The sequence below is a fragment of the Leptosomus discolor genome, unplaced genomic scaffold (assembly GCF_034619465.1).
Source record: "Leptosomus discolor isolate bLepDis1 unplaced genomic scaffold, bLepDis1.hap2 HAP2_SCAFFOLD_66, whole genome shotgun sequence".
NCBI lineage: Eukaryota > Metazoa > Chordata > Aves > Leptosomiformes > Leptosomidae > Leptosomus > Leptosomus discolor.
The window spans coordinates 484,384-510,724 of record NW_028237818.1 but is presented as its reverse complement, the minus strand read 5'-3'; the positions used below and the strand labels follow the sequence as shown (position 1 = coordinate 510,724).

At 52.2% G+C, this 26,341-nt stretch overlaps 1 protein-coding gene across 1 annotated transcript in view; it reads right to left on the bottom strand.

Moving 5' to 3' along the window:
• LOC147412716 (uncharacterized) overlaps window positions 1-25,411 on the bottom strand; it is a 108,103-nt gene extending 82,692 nt beyond the window's left edge. The window contains exons 1-2 of the mRNA XM_086481088.1: window positions 25,378-25,411; window positions 22,938-23,564 (exon numbers count right to left, since the gene is read on the bottom strand). Coding sequence (XP_086337214.1) covers window positions 22,938-23,564; window positions 25,378-25,411 — 661 coding nt within the window. The remainder of the gene's footprint in view (window positions 1-22,937; window positions 23,565-25,377) is intronic.
• Window positions 25,412-26,341: the final 930 nt, after the last annotated feature.

Genomic DNA, 26,341 nt, shown 5'->3' with positions numbered 1-26,341 from the left:
GTGACACGCAGGGTGGGCGGTGGCAGAGCTGTTGTGGGGGTGGCAGGGGACGGGGAGCGGCAGGGAGGGTTGTCCTGGTGAAAGGGCTGGATGCCGTTTGAAAGCGGCGGTGTCTGCTCTAAAGCAGCCTAACGAGCTCTGGGATGAGAAGCCTAATTAGGCCTAGTGAGCTCTTTGGTGGGAAGACAGCTCATCCTTGCTTCCATTTCAACTTTAGCTCCATTTAATTAACGAGTGAACAATAGCAACAAACGCTCGTGTTATCATTTCCTCCTTATGGATTTGTCAAAACTCATGAAACTACAGCTTCACATTCTGTTCTCTATGCCCTTACAAAGAATTATTTAAAAAAGACATGTGTGTTACGTTACGTATCATGCACCTATGACGTTTGAGAGCCCTGCATGGGGTGTCTGTGGGGTGCCTATGAGGGGGTGGTGCCTATAGGGCCCCTCACAGGGGGTGTCTGTGGGGTGCCTATGGGGCAGTGGTTCCTATAATAGAGCCCTGCATGGGCTGTCATGGGAGGGGCCGTACAGTGTCTTATTGTGTTCTTATTTTGCTGTTAAAGTTCTAGGAAAAGAAAACTGGATATGCCATCCTCGTGTTACACGAGTGGTCAATCGCCAGCCAGCTGATAGGTGACAGACTCCTGAAAATCACTTTGTGCTCTGCTTTGAGACTATTAATTTCTTAACATTTTCAATGGAAAAAGAATCGCCCCTGTTGCCAGTCTGCAGTGGTTAAGAAACACTCCTCTACACACAGTGAGATCAGTAGAGACGTCCTTTATTAACAAGGCGCACCAGGGACATGGGATCCTTCCCAAAGAGATATCCACCTGCACGTTGCAATCAACAAATATTTATACATTGAATTCATAGAGATTCAGTCTATACAATGCATATTCATTATCCTTTTCTCGATGATTGGTTCTTCTTCTCTCGCTTCTGATGCAAATTAGCATGGAGCCTCTGTTGTAGTCTTGTATTGTTCCCTTGTGAGTAGGGGGTATAATTTGGGTAGGTGGTCCATGAGTCGGAGGTCTCGACCACTCCTCGAATTGACCTTGGCTCGTAGGCTCTTGGCTCATACCTCCTTTGGTCACGATTCAAAGATTATACACAGCGGAAACCATCAGAAATCCTGTCTAGCAGACATCTTGGACTGCAACACATTATCCTTGTTTCTAACCACTAACAGATCATTGGTTAGTGAATACCTCAGGTCTGGGACTTTACAGGAGTATCCTAGCAGCATTGGCAGTACAGACAATTTGATCATTTATTCCGTTTGAGACTTATTTTCCCAAAATAATCATTAGTCTCTCCTACTAATATCCACTAATTAGAATTCTTGATATTCCAATCAAAATGGGAAAAGTAAGGGGACTTCTAAGCAGTATCCTAAAATCCTAAATCTGGTGATTTCTGCAACACCCTGTTCTGTGCAATGTTTGAAACACCCCTGTTTCCAGCACCGGCCTCTCCCAGTGGTTGCACTGCTGTTGCCCTGAGGAAGCGCCGTGCGGGTGGGCCAGGGCTGTGACATTCGGTATGAGCAGTGGGATGACCCCCTGCAGGCAACTGTTCCTGGGCAGAGTCAGCAGCAGGCTCTGGCACCCCTTCCTCCAGAACACGTCCTGGATATCGGGATGAGAAATGTAGGGCTGCATCAGCGCTGTGCAGGCGGGGCTCCCACAAAACACCTCTGTGCGGTGGGTGCTCCACTGTGGGTTGGTTTGTTTCTGTGGGGAGCTGCCCCTGTGTCTTAACTCTGAAAGGAAACCCGGGTAGTCCTGGGTTGTTTGCCTTGTTGTATTTTCCAGAATTGAAGGTGCAGTCAGTTGAATTTGAGACACACGTAAAACCCACCAAAGAACATGTTCTGAAGGCAAAGTGGAGTTAACCTCTGCAGTGCACCGCTGTGCGATATTCTTGGGGCTCTGTTTTGTTTAATAGATGCTTTGATCTATCAAAGTCAGGCTGGGGAAACAGGTTTTAAACTGATGAAAATTTCGAGACCAAAATTTTTGTGAATAATCTGGATAGGTACTGCCTGGCAGGTGTCATACCCGTGTTTCTGAAGACGTACTTTTCACTTGCTCTTAGTAATAGCTCCTTAAAATGTTTGCTAAACTGCCAAAACTCCCAGAGGTTAGAAAAGGACGAGCTGCCTTCTGATTGAGCCGGATCTTTCTGTTGAAACCTGTCCCTGTTCCATCTCCGTCATTTCTTTGGGTATCAGAACTTCAAGCTTGTGATTTCTGTTGTAGGATGAAAGAGGGGCGTCTCAAGGAGTCAGTTTGTGAACAAAACAGACAAACAGCTGGTGCTGGGCACTCTTGTTCTAGTGTCTTGTTAGAAGGCTTGGAGGGGAGGTGACCATTTCATTACTGTGCTGTCACTCTTGTTTGTGTTTCAGGCCTGTTTGGGGACAGACTTCTGCAGTACCCTTCTGGAACTGGGAGTGAGTCGTTGCGGGTAGGGGAGTGTTACTGCCTTTGTTCTGAATATGTTTGCGTTGCTGCTGTGTTTTCTGTTTTCAGTCGTGATGAGATGGATGTGTTTGGGGTGTCCCTGCACCTCCTTCCTCCTCCAGGAGCTGCAGTGTTCATTGGAAAGTGTTGGAGTAAACAGGAGGTTTCTCAGCCTGCGCCTGCAAGCTTGTGTTCCTCTCCCGCTGCCGTGTGTCAGGGCTCTTGTGGATGTCTCTATTGTACTAGTGTGGTATTGTGGCAATTGAAGGCACGGGCTCAGGCTGAGGTGAAAGCTCACACGGAGACACCTTTGTTCAGCAGGCACACTTATTTATACCCAGCTGAGATACTGTATTTGGCAACAACCTACTTATACGCAGCGGAGATACTTTATTTAGTAACAAACTTATTTATACCCTCTTGCGAGCCCTGGTAACTGTTAACCTTCCCACGGCTTCCCGCCAACCAAAGCAACCGTGCCTGGCTGGCTTCCAAAGGTCGCCTCTGACTTACTGCTACATAGTATTTCCCTTCCATTTACAGCTCAGCCCCTTTCGGTCTCCCCACAGAGAACGCTGCCCACATTATCAGGGAAAAAACAGGCACGATGAAGACTCCACAACCAGTTCCAGTGCTCGGTCACCCTCACAGTACAAAAGTGTTTCCTGATGTTCAGAGGGAACCTCCTGTGTTTCGGCGTGTGCCCGTTCCTGCACACGTACACACATACCCTTACGTACGTCTCTTCCCTCAAGATCACGTGAAAGAAGTGTGCAAAACTGCCCTCAGGCGTGTTGCTCAGGCTGCTGCGGGGTGGCCGGCCTGTCTGTGCTGGCAGCGGAAGGGCCCCCTCACAGTTTTAGGGCACCCTCTGGGGTTAATCAGACACGTGCCGTGTGCTGGTGCAAACACCCAGTAGAGCTGTCGCGTGCTGGCTTCAGAATGTCTCTCTTTCCTTATTTTCATTTAATAAAACCCAAAACAAACCAGGACTTGCTTATCAATGCTCATGAAAGGGACTTAGCCCTGCGTTCCCTACGAGCCGCTGTTCAGGGGTGCCAGGACCTGCCCACCCCCCCCCCCCCCAAGCCCCTCCCAGCTGTGAGTGAGCGCGGGTCTCACTGCTGCAAGCTGGGGTGCCCCTGGGGTAACAAGGCACAGGCACAGGGAGGGCAGAGCTCGCTTGCCCGGAGGAGAAGCACGGGAACAAGGGGAAGAAAGCGAGTGCCTTCTGCTGTGTGAGAGAGTGACATTTCCCAGCACCCACTGCACTGGAGAGCTGGAGCAGACACTGGCAGCAGCACTGAGCTTGTAGGTACTGCGGGAGTTTAAAAGACAAGTCAGCTTCAAAGTGCCCGTGAGGTGCAAGAACGGGGTGAGATGAGCTGTGCTGTTGCTGTGTTTCCTCCCACATTTCTGAGTAGCTCGGAGCATGAACCTGTCCCCCAGTCTCCCCTGTCCTGGCCTCATGAACGTAGAGGAGCAGTTGGCAGAGCAGACTTTGGGGTCTGCTGATGCTGCTGCCTCCTGACTGTGAGAGGGAGAGAAAATGGGATTCTGAGGGAAGAAGAATCGCCTAAGGCGAACTGCAGAGGAAGTCAAGCAACAAGTAAGCTGATACCCAGACGCTTAAAGCTGGCCACCTGCTGTATTTCACCATGGCAGGGATTCCAACAGCACAACCTTTTCCCTTGGATTGAAGATTCTTTTTTCTTAGATGTCTGAAAGAAGGTAATCTACAGCTGTTTGATGGATTTCCACTGACAGCTGAGGATTTAAAAAACCCGACCCTCTAAACTACATGTGACAGAACACTGAACCAATAAACTGCTGCTTAAAAGTAGAAATGGGAAAAAAATAGGAAAAGCTCTGATAGATTGACACCCACTGAAAAACAAATTTATTTCAGGAAAACTGTAAACAATATATACATAACAAGCTTAAAGGGGTTTCTCCTCTTGCTTACAGGAATGTACGTTCTTTTTGCTGATGTGCCAACACTCCCAACAGTTTTGACGTTACCCGCAATCGGTGCCCCTGGTGATATCACCATCCTTGGCCATGACTCTCCCAGAGCCGTACGTACTTTCCTGCTGTCCCTCCAGGTACAGTCGTGACAGCACCCTCTGGGTGCTCCTGTCTCTTGAACTGTGATGTGTGTACTTCTCTCTGGCCATTACTGAGCTCCATAGTTTTGTTTCCATCTCTGCATTAAAGAAATGTGTAGAAGTATTTAAAAAAAAAATAAATTAAGGACTATATATAGGCTTCAGCTTAATCTCAGAAAAAACATTCAATATGCAAGCCTAAATGAAGGAAGAACTTAAAAATACAATGTTTGTGTAAAGCCTGTTAAGTGTCATCCCAGCTGGCTGGTACTCAAAAACCTGTTTCTGCAAAACTGACCTGACTTCTTTATACTTGAGAGCCTCTACCACACCTCTTCTGCACTAAGTCTATTGCTGCAGCAGGCCAAGCAGAGTGTAAACTGTGATGTTTTGAGTGCTCTCAGTTATCAGCTGTCCGTCAGACCTGCCTGCCGCACCACCTTGGTTCTCCCATGTTCTCCAGAACTATGCACAAGCGAGAAAAATCCCTCAGATTAGGGTAGGAGGAAATACACACGGCTATTCAGCCTTTATGTCTCCTCCAAGCTATCAAAAAACATCAAAATCCAACTTTCCAGCAGTACATCCATGTTTACAGTGCAGTATGTTCCAGTGTGAACTTCTCGAGCTGGCTCTGTCACCACACCCTGCCTCTGTCAGTGAGCCCAAACTGCTCCTCTCCCAGCAGCAGCCTCGGGCACCTGAAGAGGTAAAGCCGCTGGATATGAACAGCAGCGCTGTCTGGAAAGACACTTTCTTCTGCCCATCCCTAAATAATTCTTCATAGTTTGATCAGGGAAGGTAATTTCTTTCTTGCCATCAGGAAATGCTTCTCTGAAGCGTCTTTGGGGACAATATGCTGATTTATGCAGGTGTGTATCTGAGCAGCAATTCTGAGGAGTGGCCGGGTTGGCTGATTTCTTTCCCATTCGTCCGTTTGGAAACTGCAAGACCTCTAAGCCGTCAGAGTATGTCTGAGCTTCAGCATAATAATAACTCTGCAGAAACCAGTTCAGATTTGACATAACTGGTGAGAAATTTTATATGCGTGTGTCCACGTCTGCCTAAATACCGATAGAAAAATGCAGAAGATGGAGGGTATCGCCGCTGTTGGAACAGGCGTAACTGCTTCACACCCCACTGAAGAAGGTCGTAGTTACGGTCTGCCCGTCAGGACCTGCTTTTTTCCATGTCCCACTGGGGAAAAACAGGGGCTGAGCCGCATTTTTCCCAACCTTTTCAACCGAACAAGTACATTACGGAGAGGTCAGCATTGAGCCATCGCACTCACCTGCTCTTTCCTCTTTCACAGCTCTGCCCTGTGGAGTTTCAGAGGGCCAAGCTCTCATTTCTGGCCGTGTCTCCTCGCTGTCTGCATATGCAGGTCCAGGTGGTCGTGACCCATGAGCTTCATTAGGAGAGGTGTCCTGAAGTGACACCGGGCATGGAGCATAACCTCAAATCAAGCTTTGTCTTTACACACGATTTCTTTCCTAGGCTGACAGGTATTTTAGGAAACCAGGAGCATCAGGGGAGGAAGATAAGGCTGGGAAGGCATAAACACAATCCGGGTTTTATGCAACTCCAGTGTAATTGAAGCGGTGAGACAGACGGAGACCCAGCAATAACGGGGGGTCTGTGGTCAGCTGTAGTCCGGACCGAGGCAGAATTCAGTGGTGTGTTGTAGCACGGTGCTCCGCTGCCTTGAGTCGTCCACCTCAAGGTGTGAAGCAACTGATGAAGGCTCCTAAAGCCTGAACGCTGCCTGCAGCAGGAACCGCAGAATTAATTCAGCTGTTCACAAGGTGCTTGTGCCTGGACAGTGACCGTCCCAGCCGAGCGCTCGCTGAGTTAAGCAATAAACTCACTTCTGTGTCTCTGTCCCCTCCTGTCCCTCCGTGTCCCACGTGTGTCACTCCCCATGGCCCCAACCAGCTTTTGATTGCAGGGCTCTGTGTGTGTGTATGTCTGGGCCCCCCCTCATTCTGTATTGGAATGGTTGGTGGCCACCTGATACCCTGGATAACAGGGAAAAATGCTCATGGCTCGGGACTGTTCATTCTGACACCATTTTGCAGCTCCTGTTGTTTTGTAAGCGGGAGAAGCAGCGGGATGAGGTGCCCTGGGTGCAGCTGGTTTCACGTGACGAAATATTGATGCGATCCAGCAGAGACGGGAGTCAGTGTGGAGAGATTCAAATGGCTCTTCCTGAGGTGAGCTCTGGAGTGCAGCAAGGATTGCTGCGCTGCTGCTCTGCTGTGTGCAGGGCTGTGGCGTTAAAAGCTTCAGAGTGAGGAGGAGGAAGATGGGGAAAGGCTATGGGTGCTAAAAGGCAGGCTTCGAGCCTAAAAAGGAGGATGTGGGCCCTACAAATGGGGCTTTCCAGCCTAAAAATGGGTCTTTGGGTGCTGAAATTGAGGCGTTGGACATGAAGAAAATGACGCTTTGAGCCCTAAGGGAGAAGCTTGTACACTAAAAGGAGGGTTTGAACCGTAAAAATGCGTCTTTCAGAACTCAAACTGAGACTTTGAGCCCTAAAAGAGGGATTTGGACCCTCCAAATGTGGGTTTGGACTCACAATGCAGCTTGGGCCCTAAAAATGCCTGGCAGGATACTAAAAACGAGGCTGTGGAGCCTGAAAGTGAGATTTTGCAAGTCAAGCTGACCGTTTGGACCCTAAAAATGAGGCTTTGGACATGAAGAAAATGAGGCTTTGTTCTCTAAGGGAGGAGTTTGTACCCTAAAAGGAGGGTCTGGAGCATAAAAATGAGGCTTTTGGGACAAAAAATGGCACTCCGAGCAGGGCGGGAGCAGGGCAGGGACAAAACTCAGTGCCTCAAGTGGGGCAGGAGCAAAGCTAGCCACCCTGATTTGGGCAGGGGCATAAAGAGCCACCGGAGCAGGGCTGGAGTAAATCCAGGCAGCCTGTGTGGAGAAGGGGCAAAAGGAGCCTCCCCAAGCAAGGGAGGGGAAGAACCGAGTGGGACACGATGAGCAAAAGGCGCCCGAGCAAGGCTGTGGCCAAACGGGATGCCCCAGCAGGGGATAAAAAGAAGAAAGTCTCCCCGGGTGGAGCAGGAGCAGAACGAACTGCCCTGAGCTGAGCAGGAGGAAAACCAACTGCCCCGAGTGGACACTGGGAAAACTGGGTGACCTCAGTTTGGGGCAGGGGCCAAACCTGCCAGTTCAAGTGGGGCAGGAATAGCAACCAGCTGCCTCGTCGGGGCAGGAGCAAGACTCACTGCCCGCGGAGCAGGAACAAGGGGTTGGAGCAGACGTCCCGAGCGGGGACGGCCCAAAGCTACACAGGCCAGGCCGGGCAGGAACAAAACTGCCTCCAGGCACCGCGAGCGGGGATCTGGCTCGACAGAGAAGAAAACATCAAAGGAAAAACCCATGGAGACCACCAAAGAACCAGAGCCTCCTGCTTTCCTTAGTATTGCAGCCAGCAGGGAAGTACCACATGAGACTTCTGGTAGCGTGGAAGTAGAAGCCCTGACCCCAATGGAGGAGGCAGCACCCCAAAGCCTTCCAGGTCAGGGCAAACCAGAGGGCAGTGACTGTGGCTGCAAGAAATCAGCGAGATCTGCAAAGGTGCTCTTGGTAAAAGCCTGGTGTCAGAGGGCCTGCTGACATGCCTGCACGCTGGTGTGGACAGAGGTGGGTGGCTTTGGTCGTTCGTTTACAGCCTGAACTGCAAAAGCCTGGCTGGAGTGGGTGGAAAAGCCAAAGTCCGTGTTTAAGGTGGAGTTTGAGGACTGTATGATGGGAATGCTGGGCCTGGTCACCTGAGATGCTGGGGGCAGGTGGAGGTGATGGATTCCACGGTCCAGGGCAGGTCTTCTGGAGTCCTACTGTCTGTGTTCCTACTTACTTCAGAAACTTGACGTCTCCCCTTTTGTCCCTCACGGTCTGAAAGGCAGCTTTTTGACTGAAGGCTCTGTTGGTTCATTTGTCAGCCTGCTGACAGAGGGATGCAGGAGCTCTGTCATCTGTAACCCTGAACAATTCTCTTGTTGCTATGGAAACAGCTCTTGTGGTTGTGAGCGGAGTTCACAGTCCTGTGAGAGGCAGATGGGTGTGCTTTGGTGGTGAGCTTTGCTGCAGGTGGTGAGCGAGAACCCTTCACCTCGTGGAAGTATAAATTTGAGATAATTTCTGGAAGATTTCAGTGAGACGTCTTGAAATGTATTTTTCTGATTAGTAGAGCTATAGGTGTAACTAGAACAGTCAGAAAAGAAAAAGATATTTCTGACTTAGGGAAATTGATTAGTGTAAATCTCCTCATCTCTTTCTCTTCTTTTCTACCTCAAGAGATCCTGACTTTAGAGGTAGTATAAAGACCGTGGGCGAGGAGGAGCTAGTGGCCAGTATCATCATTATCCAGGTTAAAATAAACAAATAAATAATCTGTAACACTTTCAGGAATGTCAGGCATCACGAGTTGCAGTACTGAAGGGGTACACAAGTTCCTTCTGAGCCCACTTTGTTTGGGTGCCTTTTCTAAAGATGAGAAAAAATTTTCTGCCTTCATCCCAGGAAAAAGAAGCTCAGGAAAAGGCAAGTCCTCAAATCAAAAAAAAAGTGGCCTTTTTCCCAAAGTGGACCAAGTGGGAACAAAAACTGGAAAAAAGCTGTTTGCTTTCGGTCGAGTTGCGGATTAACACTGTCCGAAGCTTTAGTTAGGTCAGTGTGGTAACTGAAGCGTGAGCTCTCTTCATTGCAGCCCAGTGAACTGCATCCAACACTCAAATAATCACAGTTAGTCAGAATTCCTGAAAATTACCGACCCCACTGGGCTGAGCCATGTTCTGGGTACCTGTTGCTTGTGTACCAAAGTAGTTCCTTTGAGATCTTTCCTGGGTTACACTACCATAAACAGATTTAAATGACATTATTTACTCCCTTTAAAAAAAGGTGCAATATTTACCCACTCAAGAGGTGGTGAAGAGGGTTACTTATATTTTGAGAGCACTTTGGAAGCAGCATTTAACGTTCTGTGTAGGTGTTCAGTCATCCTACACAGAATTAGACTAGAAAGAATGATCTCTCTGCCCGCTTGGAGAGATTGCATATGGAGGAAGAGTAAACAATTTTCTAATATTGACAAATAATTGTGATAAACATATGATTTTTCCATTGTAGAGACAAGATGTTTAAACTGTTCGCATTCACTGTGAAGAAATTAAATGTATTGGAAGAATAATTAATGATTACAAATGCATTAAAACTTAGCAAGGCTCCACAGAACTACTTTTCCATTATCTAACTTCCCCGGGTTGTTAAGTGAATAAAAGCAGAGCCATGTTTTTGTTTGTTGGTTTTGGGGTGTTGTTCCCCGGCCTCCCCCACAACTAGGGCTGTATGCTTTAGTGTGGTATATTTTGGAGTAAATGGTGCCAGAACAAATACAAAGCTAATTCCCACCCCAAAGCATCAGGTTTTAGAATATCCCCAGAAGATTGAATCATTTGACATTTTTCTTCTGCTTTGAATTGTTGTTGTTTTCTTTCTGGTGTAAGGACTTTTCTGTGAGGTTTATTTACTGGATTTATTGTCCTTTTTTGTTTGTTTCCCTCGCAGAACAGACACATTTCCTGTATGAATCTGTGCAGCGAACAGAGCTGAAGTCACCAGTCTGACATTGATTTTTTTCCCTAATTTTAATGTATGCAGCTGATGTAATCCATGTGTACTGACTGAGGAAGGCAGAGGCTGCAGTGTACGTTCTCCTCACAAAGCTGGATTAACATATACTAGTTTGGTGCTTACAGTGTGTTTGCGCTGCTTCTTTCCCAGACTCATCCCAGAAGGGTTTGGGCTGGAAGGGGCCTCCAAGGCCACCCAGTGCCACCACCCGCTGCCCTGGGCAGGGACACCTCCCACCAGCCCAGTCGCTCCCAGCCCCGTCCAGCCTGGCCTGGAGCCCTGCCAGGCAGGGGCAGCCCCAGCCGCTCCGGGCAGCCTGTGCCAGCGCCTCGCCGCCCTCCCGGGAAGAGTTTCCTCCCCGTATCTCACGGGAGGGAAGCGCCCCGCAGCCCCCGGCCCCGCCGCTGTCCCGCAGGGCAAACGCCCCCGCAGCGGCCCCGGCCCCGCGCCCGGCGCCCCGCTCCGGTCGGAGCCGTTTCTGCCCGCGCTGCCGGTGCCGCCGGGAGCGCGGCCGCGCGGTTCCCTCGGCTCGGGGCCGGCGCCGTCGGGCCCCAGGGGGCCGCGGGAAGGGGCTGCCAGGCCGGGCGGCGGTGCCGCCGCGGGGGAACCCCCAGATCGCCCGGCCCGGCCCCGGCCCGCCCGTGGCTTGGCCGAGCTGGGCTCTGCCCACGGGGCGGGGGGAGAGAGCCCGGGAAGGGGCAGTGTCCTCCTTCCCTCTCACGCCGCTCTCGCCGCTCCTGCTCCTTCCCCCGGCCCCTCCTTGCCCTCCTCCGGAGCGGCAGGACCCGGGCAACAGGGCCAGAGCCCCTTCCCGGAGGGGCCCGGATAGCGGGCACAGCGGAGCGGAGCGGGGAGGTCGGAGCGAGGGGGCGGGGAGCCGCGGGGCCGCCGGCTGCGGCGCGGGGGAGAGGGGAGAGAGGAGAGGGGCCCGACTGCTCCCCCCTCCCGCGGGGAAACCAGTGCCGGGGAGACGGGGCGAGGAGGGGAGGGGGGGAGCGCCGCTCTCCCGGGCTCCGCGGCGGCAGTGGCCCCCGCGAAAATCAAGTCCCGGAGCTGTCTCGGGATCGGGCGCGCAGCAGCCCACCCACCCTCCGCGGCCCGGCCCGGCCCCCGGCCGTTGCGCCTCCAGGCGTTTCCCGGGCCGGCCCCGGGTAATCTACGGCGGGGCCGGGAAGAGGGGACGAGCGGGCGGGGAAGCGCCGCTGCCGCTAGAGCTCGTCACAGCGGAGCGCCGGGTCGGCACGACAGCGCCGGCGAAGCGCTGCCAGCGGGAGGGGAGAGCTTCGGCCGGCAAGTCGCGGCCGGACGGGATCGGGCCTCTCGCCGGTCCCGGGGAGGCCAGCGGCCGCCCGACAGCAGTCGCCTCTCCCTCGGGGGCACCCGCGCCCGTCCCCGCCGCACCCCCTGCAGAGCTCCACCTTTTACGGCGGCGCCGGGGGGGGGCAAAGAAAAGAGGGGGCTGCGGGGGCTGCAGGGGCGAGAGCCCCCTCGCCCCGGGCACGGCGGGACCGGGGCGCGACGGGAGCATCCCCGGCACAGGTCAGCCCCGGCGGCGGGTGTCCGTCCGCCCCGCAAACGCCCGGGGAGGGCAGGGTGGGCAGCAGCGAGCCCCACCGGCGCTGTCCCGGGATGGGGAGGCGGGGACGGGCGGGTCTCCCCGTGGGAGCTCGGCCGCAGCCGGCCCCGCCGCTCCCCTCCCTCCCCCCGAGCGGCGGGGACAGCCCGGCCGCCCGCCCAGCGCTCGGCTCTCCCGGGGGGCTCCGGGCCGCCCCTGGCAGCGGGGCCGGAGGAGCAGCGGGGCCCCGGGCGGGCTCAGGGAGAGCATCGCTCCGCTCTGCACCCGGCCCCCAGCCCGGCCCCGAGGAGCGGCGCCGAGCGCGGCTTCCCCCGCCTCGGCCGGAGGACTCGGGTCTCACCGCGCCTCGCAAGGGGCAGCGGGATCCGCCGCCGGAGCCCGCGCGCGGTGCCGGCCTTGCCCGGGACAGCGAACCGCGAACGGCCGTGGGAGCCGGGTCCCGCCACCGGCAGCCAGAGGAGCCGCGGGGGAGAGCGGGAGGCCGGGCCGGGAGGGCGCGGGCTGCGCAGGGGGAGAGAGCGCAGCGGCTGCCGCCCGCCGGGGCTCCTGCCGGCCCGCCGGGAAAGGAGCCCCGGAGCCCGGACAGAGCGCTGGGAGCGCCTGACGTCACCCCGCCGGGCTGTTCGCCCTTTTTTCCCCTCAATCTGGCCAAGCTCAGCAGCAGCTCGCACACAGGAGTTACCCTTTTCCTCCAGCTGTCGAACAGTCGAATACTGCTTTGTTGTTACCTTTGACATTGAACTACGAATTCCCGTGGATCAACGGCCAGCAAGTCAGAAGAATTGGTGATTCGGGACTTCAGTACCCCTGGGGAAAAAAAAAAGAAAAGGCCGATGGTTCAGCCCGGCTCTTCCCTGTCTGATTCGTTACTATTATTCTATCTGGTGATGTGGATGGACGGAGAGACTCACTCTGAGCCCAGACGAGCCGGTTTATAAAACACCACCGCCTGAAGGGCTCCGTTTATACTTTGTCAAAACGACAAAACGGTGGAGACGCGCGGGGACAGCGCGATGGCGGGAGCGCAGGAAAGGTCCTGTAAGAGCATGACCGGCTTGTTAATCGATTAATGTTTATTGAGTGTAAATATTTGGTAAAGTTTTTAGGAAAACTAGCGATTCTAAATGATTAGACCAGTCAGCAGGGCTTTTGAATAACGCATCCCATTAAATACATCTAAATATCTCTGTAGCGATTGCTTTATTCGCAGGGCATCCCCCGCACCTTTCTCTCCCGTTCATTTGTTTTTCCGCCGCCGGCAGCTGGTTTCTTCTTGGCACGTTCGCCTGAATATCAGGATCCCCAAATACGTGTTTCTCCCTGTACTTATAAACCGAACGTTTACAGAAAATGCTCTTTGAGCCTTGAAATCGGGAGCGGTAATCACTTGGAAATTTCGAGTCGGAAGCAAAACTATGAAACTAAGGGGAAACCGAACTGAGCGCGTATACATTTTGCTGGTTGGTGACTTCTGGTTTGTAGACAGCATTTAATTTAGACAGATTTGATCAGAGACGTATTTTCCCCAATAAAAGCCTTTTCTTTCTGTTTCAAATTACAAACGCTTTTCTCCTCCCTCCCTCCCGACCCCCCGCCCCCGCGCCCCAGTGCATGATTTTCACGTTTCCTTATTTCCACCGGAAAAAAGGCGATTATTTCCCATCGCTTTCCCCCATCCATCCTCAATCTCGCTACAAAAAGAACGGATATTATTATCACTAATGACGCACCCGAAAGGCGCCTGCGGGGCGCGGGGTGCCGGGGAGCCCGCTCCGCTCCGTCCCCGGCCGCGCTCCCGCTCGGGGGGGGGCGAGGGACGGCCGAGCTCAGGGGACACGCCGAGGGGGCAGGGCCGAGGGCTCGCACCCCGAGGCCCGAATCCTTTTAACGACGGCGCGGCTCGGCAGTGACCGACTCCGGGCGGAACGGCTGCCACCTCCCCCCAAACCGCGCTCGGCCCCTCACAGACACCCCGCTCTCTGCCCGCAAACCGCCCGCGCCAGCGCGCCCCGCGGAGGCGTGCGGAGAGCGGAGCGCTCACGGCAGCCGCTCCCGCCGGCCCTTCCCGCGGACGCGGGGCTCGGGGGGTCCCGCTGCCGTCCCCGCCTCCCGCCCCTGCTCCCGGCCGCTCCCGGGGCCGGTCCGCCCGCGGCAGAGCCGAGCCCGGCCGGCGGCTGGGGGCGCCGGGCGGGACGTGCCGGGCGCCGGGCGAGTCCCCGCCGGCTGCGGCTCCGCTGGGAGCGCGGAGGCGGGCGGGGCAGGGCGGGAGGGAGGAGACCGGCAGGGCGGGGGTTGGGCTGCGGGGGCTGGAGCGTTCCACAGCCACGACCCCCTGTCACTCCTCCGGCCGTTCGGCACCCGAGGCCCGTGCTCAGCCTCCGGCCCGGCAAGTCTCCCCCCGGGGGAGCGGGGACGGTCCCGCAGCTCCACTGCGGCGGGCGGCAGAAACCAGCGCCCCGCGCTCGGCACGGAGCCGCCGTCCTGCCCGGCACCGGAGCGCCCCGGGGCAGCACAGACAGCTATCGCGGCCCTCGCTCCGCACCCTGGAACGCAACAGCTCCGCTATTTCAGTCAGAACTGCTGACAGTGAGGGAGAGTTCAAATCCGTGACAGACAGAGGTGCCTCTCTCAAATCGTCCTTCGCCGGCACAGCCCGGCTCACGCACGGGCAGACCAGGCGCCAGCAGGGGCTCCCCGGGGGCCCGCTCTGTCCCGGGAACCGCGCTGCGCACCCCTCTCGCTCAGACGGACACGACCAGCGGCAGCACCGCGGGGGCCGGGGCGTCTCTGCGCGTTCGCCGCGGGGAAAGGAGGTTCGTCAGCGCCTGGGCTCTGCCCCAGCCGATGCTGAACCAGACCCGACGGGACCTCCTGGGCTGCAGCATCTCTCTCCGCAGCGAGGAGCAGGCGAGGCGCAGCGGCTCCCGGCCGGGCTCTCACGCAGAGGGTCGCGGCGAGCGGCTGCAGCCTCCCCCTGCCCCGCGGGGAGGAACTTGCCCAACTTTCGCAGTGTCGCAGCCCGGGGCTTCTCCCAAAGCGCCCCCACCCTCCTTCTGCCCTCGCAGTCATAACCCCTTCGTGATCCTTGCCTGCACTTTGAACAGCAAAACCAACAGCCCGCGCCTCTTCCACACCTAAGCCCCTGCCGGCTTTTCCTCTGGGCAGGAACAGCAGCCGTCGGCACAGTTGCCGTTTAACCGCCGCCGGGAGCTCAGCCCCACACAGCCGCTGCTCACTTCCCCCCGGTGGGACGGCGGAGAGAATCGGAGGGGTAAAAGTGAGAGAACTCGTGGGTGGAGATAAAGGCCGTTTAAGAGGCAAAGCAAAAGCTGCGCACACAGGCAAAGCGAGACAAGGGCTCCAGTCACCCCTTCCCACCGGCAGGCAGGCGTGCAGCCCCCTCCAGGAGAGCCGGGCTCCACCACGCCTTACGGGTACTTGGGCAGACAAACGCCACCGCTCCCAGCGCGTCCCCCTTCCTTCTTCTTCCCCCAGCTCTTTACTGCCGAGCATGACGTCACACGGTACGGCACAGTCCTTCGGTCAGCTGGGGCCCGCTGTCCCGGCTCTGTCCCCTCCCAAATTCTTCCGCACGGCCGGCCTGCTCGCTGCTGGGGCAGTGGGAGAAGCAGAAAAGACCCGGACGCTGTGCAAGCACTGCTCAGCGGGAATGAAAACTTCCCGGGATTATCGGCTCTGATGCCAGCACAAAGCCATCGTCCTTTGGTCATCAAAGAAAAAAAAAAAAAAAAAAAGAAAAAGAAAAAAGCGCGGGATAAGCTGTTTTTTCCCCCACAAGGCTCCCAGGCGGGGAGAGCAGGACGGGCTGACCCAAGCTCCAGCCCGGCCATGTCGGAGCCGCCTCACTCCTCGCCACGGCCCGTCCCGACCCTGACGCGAAGCCACCGGAGCCCCAGGGCGCACCCCTGGGGGCCCTGGCTCGGGAGAGAGCGGGGCCGAGCCGGAACGGCTCCCAGACCGCCTGGCCCGCACGGACGGGGCAGCCCCGCGGAAACCTCTACCGCGCCCTTCGCTCCACACCCGCAGCGAAACCGCTCGCCACCCGGGGGGCCCCTCCCCGCGCCCGGGCCGGGCCGGGCGGCTCCCGCACAGTCGCTGCCGCCGCCTGCCGCCCCCCCCGCCGCTACCCGAGGCCCAAAGACGCCCCTGCCCCGGCCCCGCCGCGGGCACCGCGGCCCCGCCTGCCCCGGTCTCCGGCGCTCCCGCTCGGCCGACGGCTCCTCCTGCCCCGCGGGCACCGGCACCCGCGGCCCGGCCGGCCCCGCGCGGGTCCGCGCTGCGCCTGTGCCGCCCCGCGCCCCGGGCAGCGGAGTCCGGCACCGCCCGCCCGCCGGGAGCCCCGCGACGCCGCCGGGGCCGGGGCCGCCGCTCCCCAGCAGCCCCCAGCGAGCAGCCGGTGGCTCCGCCGCTCTCCGCCGCCCAGCCCGGCCGCCAGCCCAGGCCCGGGCCGGCCCCGCTCTCCCCAGCGGCGGCCCCCGCCACGGCAGCGCCGCCCCGCCCCCGCCGGCCCTCCTCCAGAGCCATCAGCACCGCTGGCACCGCACGTGACGTCAGCTGTAAATTCCAGACCCGACTGCCGAGCTGCAGGCATTCCAGTCACAGCCTTGTCAGGCTCATAAGCCTTCACGGGCTGTTTCACCGCCGTCCTCGGCTCCAAGATCCCTCCCAGCACTCCCGCCAGCACACCCTTTCTTCTTGAAGGCTGCCACAAAGGGAACCAAGGAAAAAATCACGTTCAAAAGCCCAACCTAAAGAGTGAGGAGTAAAAGCAAAACCCAGAACTGTTAAGATAATCGCTGTTCAGAGGACAAATTAATGTGCAAGGTGCCTCAGGCACCAACGGTTTGGCTCTTCCCACAACTACCAGGAGCAACCCCGAATGCAGGCAAAGCTCTCAAGGGCAGGGTGAACAGCCTGTTGTTCTTTGTTCTCCTCAGCCCCACTCACCCACTGGCTAGATACCCTTGTTAACTGAAACGGGAGTTCAAGACTTACCTGTTCATTCTCAAAATGTTAAATGCTAAAGGAACACTGTTTAAAAATTCTGCAAATATTCTTTACTTGAAGTTTGTGGTTTACGTTAAATAGGTGTATGCTGGTGATTGGCTAATTATTTGAAAGAGTTCCAGGCCATATTTATTACTTCTTTACCAAGCAGCCAGCAGACATCTCATATAAAATGAGAACAACAGAAAGCAGGTCAGGGAGTTTCATCTCCCAAACCACGACACTTTGTCTAGGAAAACATTCTGCTCTACAGGCAGAGGAAGAATGAAGTGTTACACACAGATAATTACTGTTTGATCCCCAAACTGCACAAGTAAAACACAGTTGAATTATTGATGAAATGAGCCTTCAGGGTACATGAAAGCATAAAGTGTAAATATTTCCTGAACTGCCAGAAGTTCAGCCATCTGACAAATACCAAAAAACATGGGGAAATGGGAGACTGAACCTCCCCCCCTTCTGTCTGCTCGTAATGCAGCAAAATAGAAACTACAAGATCAAGTTGATGTTCAGCTGCTCGGCCAACAGGAAGGGAAAGTGCCTGTCACAGAGCCCTGATAGCGTCACCTTGACAAAAGCTCCTCGACTGGGTGACACTGGGGTATCATCTCTAATCTGATACAGTCAGTCAAGAAGGGCTCTGAGAGATGCACGGCCAGATTGGAATGCATCCTGTCTGATAGAGAGGAAAATGAAATATGAAGACAATTCTTTCATTTACAGCCCGAGCAAGGAAACCCACCAACTCACATTAAATGCTGGTAACACTACCAAGGATACAGTCACAATTATAATCTCAGCTATAAACAAACATACTGTCATTCAAAATTTCTTAGCGACGTACAATTACAAATAACACGTTATAATGACCCATGAGATTTCCAATCAACAGAATCGCTGTTAAGCTCCATAAGAGAGGCCACACAGAGTAACCCATTGTATCTTTCCATTTTGCATAGTTAAGACCAGAATGAACTACAACTGTTAAAAGAGAACAACAATCATTTATTAACATACAGCCGAATAATACCAGTCCAGTTTGGAAAACAGGGAGTACATTTATGTGACATTCTAAGTTATTCTGAAGCAATAGGAAAAACCGGCCTCACCACAAGAATGGGACAGCTGTACACACATGGACATACAGAGCTGATTTTTTTTTTTTTTAACAGAACAGTCTAATTCTCTGTTTAATTAAAAATACCTATTGATGTGCATAGGTATGTGCGTGTGCATGCACACACCCACAGGGTAGATTTTTATCATCTCTATTGTGTAGCAGAAAATGGTGCTATTCACACCTGCCCCTGGTTTCCAATGACACCCAAGGGTTCTCAGTACCTCTGAAAAGACGCTAAAGTCTCCAGGGAATTCAAGTTTGTGAGAAAAGATGAACCACTTACTTCCCTAAGCTTTCAACCTGTCCCAGGCAGGCTGAAAACCAGTAGCTGTGCGCTACCCCAGCGGAAGGCTCTAACGGCTGGAAGGCTCACACGAGAACAGCACTGCCGCAGGAGCGGGATTCTGGCTCCGGTACTGAGGGAGCACGTTGCAGGGCTTTCCCTTGAGCTCGCTGCTGGATGCTGGGTGTCCCAGGAACACAATTCGTTGGCTTTGCAATACGCAGCACCAGGGACTCCACACGATACTGCACAACAGGTTGGATACAGTCACTGTAATTTCAGAAATGCAGAGTAAACACGGCTGTATCCAACTGCGAGTACACGCTCACATTTCCTGAACTTAAAGTACGGACGACCAGTTTTCCAAAATAAACAGCCACGCTCTCGCTTTTAAGGTACATTTTCTATCACATACAGTGGAATTTTTCCATGTGTTTCTTCATCATTTAGCCCTAATAACTGAAAATCAAGTACTTCTAATTTTTACCTATGGAAAAATAAACACCCAACAGGCTGCAACAACATGTGCGGATGGCCATGCTGCAGTCAGGGAACAAGCGTTTACTAAACTGTAGTTTTGTTGGACTTGCAGAACACTGAAGAAAACACAGTATAACATGCAGCTGGTGAGCATTTTCCCGGTCATCATTCCAGGAATGAGGCACTGCATTATTATTTCAACATCTGGGAAAACAGAGAAATGACACGGGAGCTGTGTCAGCTGGTAATTGTGCCTCCAAGCTTTTAACCGTGAGGAGTAACTGGAACGTGCTTTGCAGCAAGAGAACTAAGGGAAGAATCCAAGTTAGCCCAGTTCAAAAGTCTGTTGCTTTGCTCCGGGTATCGTGCTTTCTGCCTGAGGATGCCACAAGTAGTATAGGAAGCATAAACCCCCCAAAAGTTTAAGAACTGTCACCTTGTTCGAGACATCACAAAATGTTGCATCACAAAACGTAGCAACACGATTAAAAACCAGCCCTATTTATTTATTATTCAATGCTTTAGTAAGGCTTTAAAAGCACTGATAGCCAGGTATTCACTGTGTCCATTCACAATAAAAGCCAAAATAGCTGAAAATTACACACATGGGTGGCAAAGGACTGAAAATCCCAAAATATCAAAGAACAGCCCCATGTAATCCTGATTCTGTTCTTTGTAAGCAACTCAATCACGGCTCAAAAGCCCTCTGCCTGACGCACTACACATTCAAGTATTGTACTGAATGGCTTCGGTCTAATTTCTTTAACTCTGACGTTATCAATGAACTCAGAGAACCAGCAGCTTTAACCAGACCCTGCTACCTCACAAACAGGTTGGTGCGGGAGCTGCGTGAGGACACTGGCACGATCAATGTGATCTAACAAGTGAACCTTTATTTCCGTGTTTCCAGTGCAATTTATAACCCTCGACCACACCCAATAAATACTGATTGGCTTCATCGCAAATAACAGCCCATAGTCCAACCCGATTGGCCATATTGCGAGTCATGTTCAAGTCACGTTCACAGATGTTCACACCCATCTTCTTCAGGAATTAAAACTGAGTCATTAATGGCGGCTGTCTCTTCTCCTGCACCTGCAAGATGTTGATGCCCCCTGCACCGGAAGTTGTTTATGCTTTCCGCAGTTCTGGTACGTCCCAGCCCAGGCTCTCTGAAAAGGCTGGATTGTTCACATGTCCCTTAGTTTGTAAATATCCTTCCACACTCAGTGTCTGTCTTGCAGTGAGGGGCCCAAAACCGCACCCAGCATTCGAGGGGCGGCCTCACCAGTGCCCAGTACAGGGGCACGGTCACCTCCCTCTCCTGCTGGCCACACCATGGCTGACATAGGCCAGGATGCTGTTGGCCGCCTTGCCCACCCGGGCACACTGCCGGCTCACGTTCAGCCGCCTGTCGACCAGCACCCCCAGGTCCCTCTCTGCCGGGCAGCTTCCCAGCCACTCCTCCCCAGCCTGTAGCGCTGCTGGGGGTGGTTGTGGCCGAAGTGCAGGACCCAGCACTTGACCTTGTTGCAACTCGTGGAACTGGCCTTGGCCCAGCGATCCAGCCTGTCCAGATCCCTCTGTAGAGCTTCCCTGCCCTCCAGCAGATCGACACTCCCACCCAACGTGGTGTCATCTGCAAGCTCCCTGCGGGAGCACTCGATCCCCTCATCCAGCTCATCCACCAAGATGTGACACCAGAGCGGTCCCAATGCTGAGCCCTGGGGGACACCCCTTGTGACCGGCCGCCAGCTGGATTGAACTCCCTTCACCACCACTCTCTGTGCTTGGCCATCCAGCCAGTTTTTAGCCCAGCTTGGAGTGATGATCGGAAATGTCCGAGTACTTTACTGTGTCACTGTTCATTGAGATAGAAAGTAGGACCATATCTATATACATCTTGCATTCTGAAAAATGTAGAGCCCTGACAGGCTGATAGAGTCAATAAAATGAGTAAAAGAACAGGTGTAGGTGGATATTAAACTAAACAGCTGCAAAGTCTTAGGTTTGGAATTGTTTTTTCTGAAGTAAGTATTGTAAAACTTTAGACTCACTGCTGTAATTATTGTCAATTCAGGATGCTTCAGTTGCAGGGCGTACACATGTTAATTGGTGATGTTTAATAATATTTATTGCCTTGAAGAAAAACTACCTTCACTTACCTTTTCTTTTGCTTCTTTGTTGTTGGGCTTAAGGTTAACTGTGATTGGATGGCTTGAACACTTGTCAGAATACCTTTGTGTAGAAACTGAAGTCAAATAAAAAAATCCAAAGCCAACTGAAAGACTAGACGAGGTCATAGGCTTTGAGCAGGGAGGTTGGACTAGATGGTCTCCAGAAGTTCCTTCCAACCTCGACTGTTCTGTCAATCTGTTCTGTGACAGAATAACTGCATTTAATAAACCTGCCTTAACATAGGTTTATCCCAGTAATTTGTATTTCAGACTTTGTTCCTTGTTTTGTTGAAATTTTTTAACTCATTCTGTTTGTGATAGGTAGAGACACGGACAATTTAAAGTGTCAAAATCCAATGCGAATTTTATTATATTAGCAAGCGAACAAGAGCAAAGGCAGCGCTGGGCGGCCGGGGAGTCTGCGCTCCGCCAACGGCTCGCGCCTTCCCGCCTCGTGTAAGCACATTATATACAGTCTCATTTCCTGTATTCGCGATGTCGCAATCAGGGCGATACTCTGCGCATGTTCCTTCTGTTGCTGGGGGGTCTTTCTCTGCCTCCTGGTGGTCGTAAGGATGAAGGCTGAAGGTCTTCCTCGTTGCCCTGTGGGTGAACTTATGCAAGAATGTGACTACTCAACCCCCTCAGCTACGGGTCTTGTTTACTTTGCCGAATGTCCTTCGGTTGAGCTATCAAGCCTCGCGGGCACATAAATCTTCCATCCATACCCTCCCATACAGGTTTAATGAATAAAACACAATATGCTACCTATTACAATCCCCCCTTTTTCTTTTGTCCATTATTTTGTTCATTGAACCGTTGTAGCTCTTGAGCACTCAAAATAAGGGTTTCTGCCAAATCGGGCTCATTGGATACCGATTTGTACTTCGCTCGAACAAGCATCAGGTGAGCGGCTTCTAAACGGTTCTTAACTATCGCGATAACTTTATTAAAAATACAAGTTCCAAATGCAAGCGTTAAAGTGAGCAGTATTAATGGTCCCGCCAATGTTGACAATAAAGTAGTAAGCCAAGGAGAATGGTTAAACCATGATTCGTACCAACTTTGTTGGGATTCTCGCTCTCTCCTTCGTTGTTCCAACCCCTTTCTTAGCTCTGCCATTGTGTCCCGTACTATTCCGGTATGATCTGCATACACACAGCACTCTTCCTTTAAAGCTGCACACAATCCCCCTTGCTGCAAGAATAATAAATCCAAGCCGCGTCTATTCTGAAGCACCACTTCTGATAGTGATCTTAGTGATTTTTCCAATGCGTCTATCGATTTTTCTATTCTGCTCAAATCCTCATCCACTGCTACTCTAAGTGACTTAAATTCAGCTTGTTGATTAATAGAGAGGTTATCCCTGTGGTCGCTCCGGTTCCTCCAATTGTAAGGAGGGCGGCTATGGTCAGAGCTGTAAACGGTTCCCTCCTAGCAAGATGGTGCTCGGGGGTGGTTTGATAATTGTAGACAAACTCATTTGAGTGATATACAATTTTTGGAATTATTGCTACTTGTATGCAATAATCTTTGCTTTTATTAACATTTCGGAGGCTCAAGCAAGGTGTTACTCCGATGCTTGAGCACACCCATTTTGTGTTTGCCGCTGGTATTAACCAATCCGCAGGAGCTTCCTTTGTGAGTGAAATACTTACATTACACAAATGTTGTTTTGTGGGTGGAATTGTCCCAACGCACCGTCCTTTTCCCGTTACTTGTTCCAAGGTGAGACCTTGGACCTGATCCTTTCCTTTTTCTCCATAAACATTGTGCAGGGTTTGTCCCATTTACCTGCCTAGCCTTGGATGTAATTCCTACAGCCTCGTAAAAGGGCGGTTTAATGCTGTAACATAGCCAGCAGGAGCTGGTTATTTGCGGGTTAGTCTTATTTAGTATTCGGTAGCTAGCTTGCATCACTTTCCATAGGGTATTTCCTTCTAAGTTTTCTTCTTCTGAGATAGTGATAATACTCAGAGTGAGTATTATTACCAGTAAACTAAGTATCATTGCTTATACCAGAGTGAGTACTATTACCAGTAAACTGGGTATCATTGCTAGTTTCAGTATCATTCGCGGGTCCCAGAGTTTGTTCATGTGTTAGCACGGGATTTGGTCCAATTGGTTCCGGATCATTTGGAATGGTCTCTTTTTTTATTAGTATCAGTCCTCCTCTATCAGTTCCCGGTTCCCAATAACGCATTCCCCAAGTTTTTCCCACAAACCATGTAGGGTTCTGGTCTTGAGAAATATTCATGTATACAAACTGGCAATTTCCAGACAATAGTATACCACCAGAACTATCACGCTGAGGGGGTGCACATCCCACCGGTCCCCATGTTACTGTAATAAACTTGTCATTCCCTCCCCCGGGAGCCCAGTCCGATGCTATGGTTTCACAACCCCAGTATGTGCAATAATAATGTCCTGGTGAATTACAATAGGTCCTTCCTGGATTTGAACGAGGGCAAAAATAAAACCCTTTCAGGTTTAAGCATGGTTGTATTGGCACGAGTTGGCACAATGTGGGAGTAAAACTGGGAGGTCCAGAGACTATTTTTGTCTGTACTACAGCTTGGTCTTCCCATCTAAACAGGGTCCATTTAAAAGGTTCATGCGCGTACGGCTCACAAACAGGGATGCATAATACTACCCAGATTGCCCCTATAAATACGTATCGGGAAAAGTGGTGGGTTTTGTAATATACCAATTGCTTATTCCTACCCCGATTTGATACCCGTCCCTGATTTTTGTCGTTTGCACTCCAGGGCTTCGCCTCTTCGCTACCATCCTTGAGGCAGGATCTCCAGCACTGCTTTACGGTCCCAATCGTTGGGTTCATTCCTCCATAGTCTTTTACTCCTCTGCCTCGCTCGTCGACTCGGTTGCTTCGAGCCACGAGGGGTACCATCTTCTCGGCAGCAGAGGAATTCTTCAGGAGGACTCGTGCTTACTTTAGCCACTTGCCTCAGGATGTATGAACTCCAGTTGGTATCTTTAACTTGGGGTGCGTTGCACTTCACCCCTTTCAGGAACTTCCGGCAGTGCCCTCTTACTATTTCAGCGACAAAAGGAATTGGTTCATTCGAATGGTAACAATAATTTTCGGGCCGAATTCCTTTAGCAAATATCTCCCACCATTCCTCTGATTCAAGAATAATCTCTCCCTGTGATTCTTTTAATTTTAATGCCAATTCTGTGAGTTCCCTTTCCCACTCCCAGCAGATCCGGCAGACACTCTTTGGGGTCTTCCGTTTCGGCAATGGGCCCACCACCGTTCCCGACACACCTTACACACAAAGCACACAAATGGGTAACAGTTAATATACCACACTTGATTTCAGCATCTACATGCCCATCTTCAGTCAGAATTGGATTCTCACTATATTCAATTTTAAAGGTGTTCATTCAGGTCCTTTGAAATTTTATTTTTAGGTCCCCGGGTACACTGGTCACTTGCCACTGTTAATTCTTTACGGGTCCTTTGATTCGGCTGGCGTGAGTCCACCCTCTTTCAGCTGTTCGTATGGAGGTTTCTGTAGTAAGTAAAACAGGATATCCCACTATGGGGTTAGTAAGGTCTCTTTACTTTCAGGTCCCAGCTGGCTGAGTAAAATATACGGATTTGCCACAACTGGGAACCTTGCAAGTGTTCTTTTGTTAATTTCCCGTAGGTCATGGACTAATCTATAGGACCGATCAGTTTTCTTTACGGGTAAGATGGGTGTATTGAAGGGAGACATGCATGGTTCCAGTAGCCTTGGTTTAATTAATCTTTCAATCTCTGGTTTCAACCCCATCCTGCCTTCTCGTGAGATTGGGTATTGTTTTATTTTTATTGGAATTTCCGGATCCTTGATAGTTACAGTGAAGGGTGGGATATCTAATTTGCCCACTGTCTCCGGAGTGTACCAAACCTCGGGGTTAATTTTTACTTCATCCTCACTCCTAAGGGGACATAATTTTACTTGCAACTCATTATTTTTAACTTCCAAATTAATGCCCAGTGTGATGATCATATCTCGTCCCAATAGGTTATAATCTGCTTCTGGGACCAACAATAGGGATCCCACCCCAAATTTAGATTCCATTTCAAAAAGAACGTCTTTTATTACTGGAACCCCGAAAGGCTCTCCTTTTGCTCCAATTACTTGCATTGTCTCCGGGGACAAGTGACATCCCCGGGGTAATTCTTGTACTGTGGACCTTTCGGCCCCGGAGTCCACAAGGAACTCGATTTCCTGTTGCTGGGGACTTACTTTAATTTTTATCAAGGGCTCGGTCTTACGTCTAGCCCCCAGCAAATAGAGCCCCTGACACCCCTAATCCTCCTTGAATATTTTCTCATCCTGCAGCCGCTTTCTGCATTCCCTTCTCATATGACCCTTCCTCCCACAATAATAACACCCTACGTCCTTTCTCCTTGTTCCTTCCACCCCGGGTCTTGGGTCCGTTTTGTGAGTCGATCTAATCCCACCTCCACGTTGTCCTTCCCGAGCCACTGCTACCATCACCTTTGCCTGCTTCTTAAACCTCTCGTCTTTCCTTCTGACAAACACCTTCTGTGCCTCCCTCAACAGCCTGTCCAAACCTCTGTTCTGCCAATCATCTATCTTCTCAATTTTTCTTTTACTATCTTCCCATGCGTTTGCTACAAATTGCATTTTCAGCAGGGCCTGCCCCTCCTGAGTGTCTACATTCAGACTGGAATACATTTGGAGACTCTTTCGTGGTCTCTCTAACCATTTAGTGGGCGACTCATCTGCTTCTTGATATTCCTTGAAAGCTTTATTAATTCTTCCTCTCTATTCTTCCTCCCTCGGTAGCCACCCCCCTTTTCTTTTAAAGGGTATAAATTTACCCTAGTGTCGGCCACCATCCACAGACTGGCATATTCACTTTCTTCCAAATTAAATGGTTCCTTTGAGTTAACATAAATGTTTAGCGCCTGACATATCCAATCCTCAAATGATCCAAAACCAGGCCAATACAGATGGTCTCCTTGAATCTGTTTTCCGCCCCAGACCTCTATGCAATAATGGATCATTTTTACCTTATCCTTTCCCTGCCTAGAGGGAAAGTTATCCCAGTGTTTCAACATCAGCCCTAGGGGACTATCGGGCGGTATTTGGGGCAATTTCACATGGGGCCCCTCTCCCATGGGCTCAAAGGGCTTGCTTTTCCTTTGTCCCATCTTCTGAGGCACTCACACACACACACCAACCGCTCCCCTCGTTTGGGGCTCGCTCCCTCGCGGGCTATGAGAAACGCACTACTAGAGGGTCCGCACTCACTTCGCCCTGGCAGGACGTCTCATACACCGTGCCCCAGGATACCCAACCCAAACCGAACGGATTCCCGGCCTATACTCACGCGTCCTGCGTCTTCGTTCGGAGCTTCGTGCACAAAGATTACAGGGTTACCGGTTCTCCTTTGCTCAG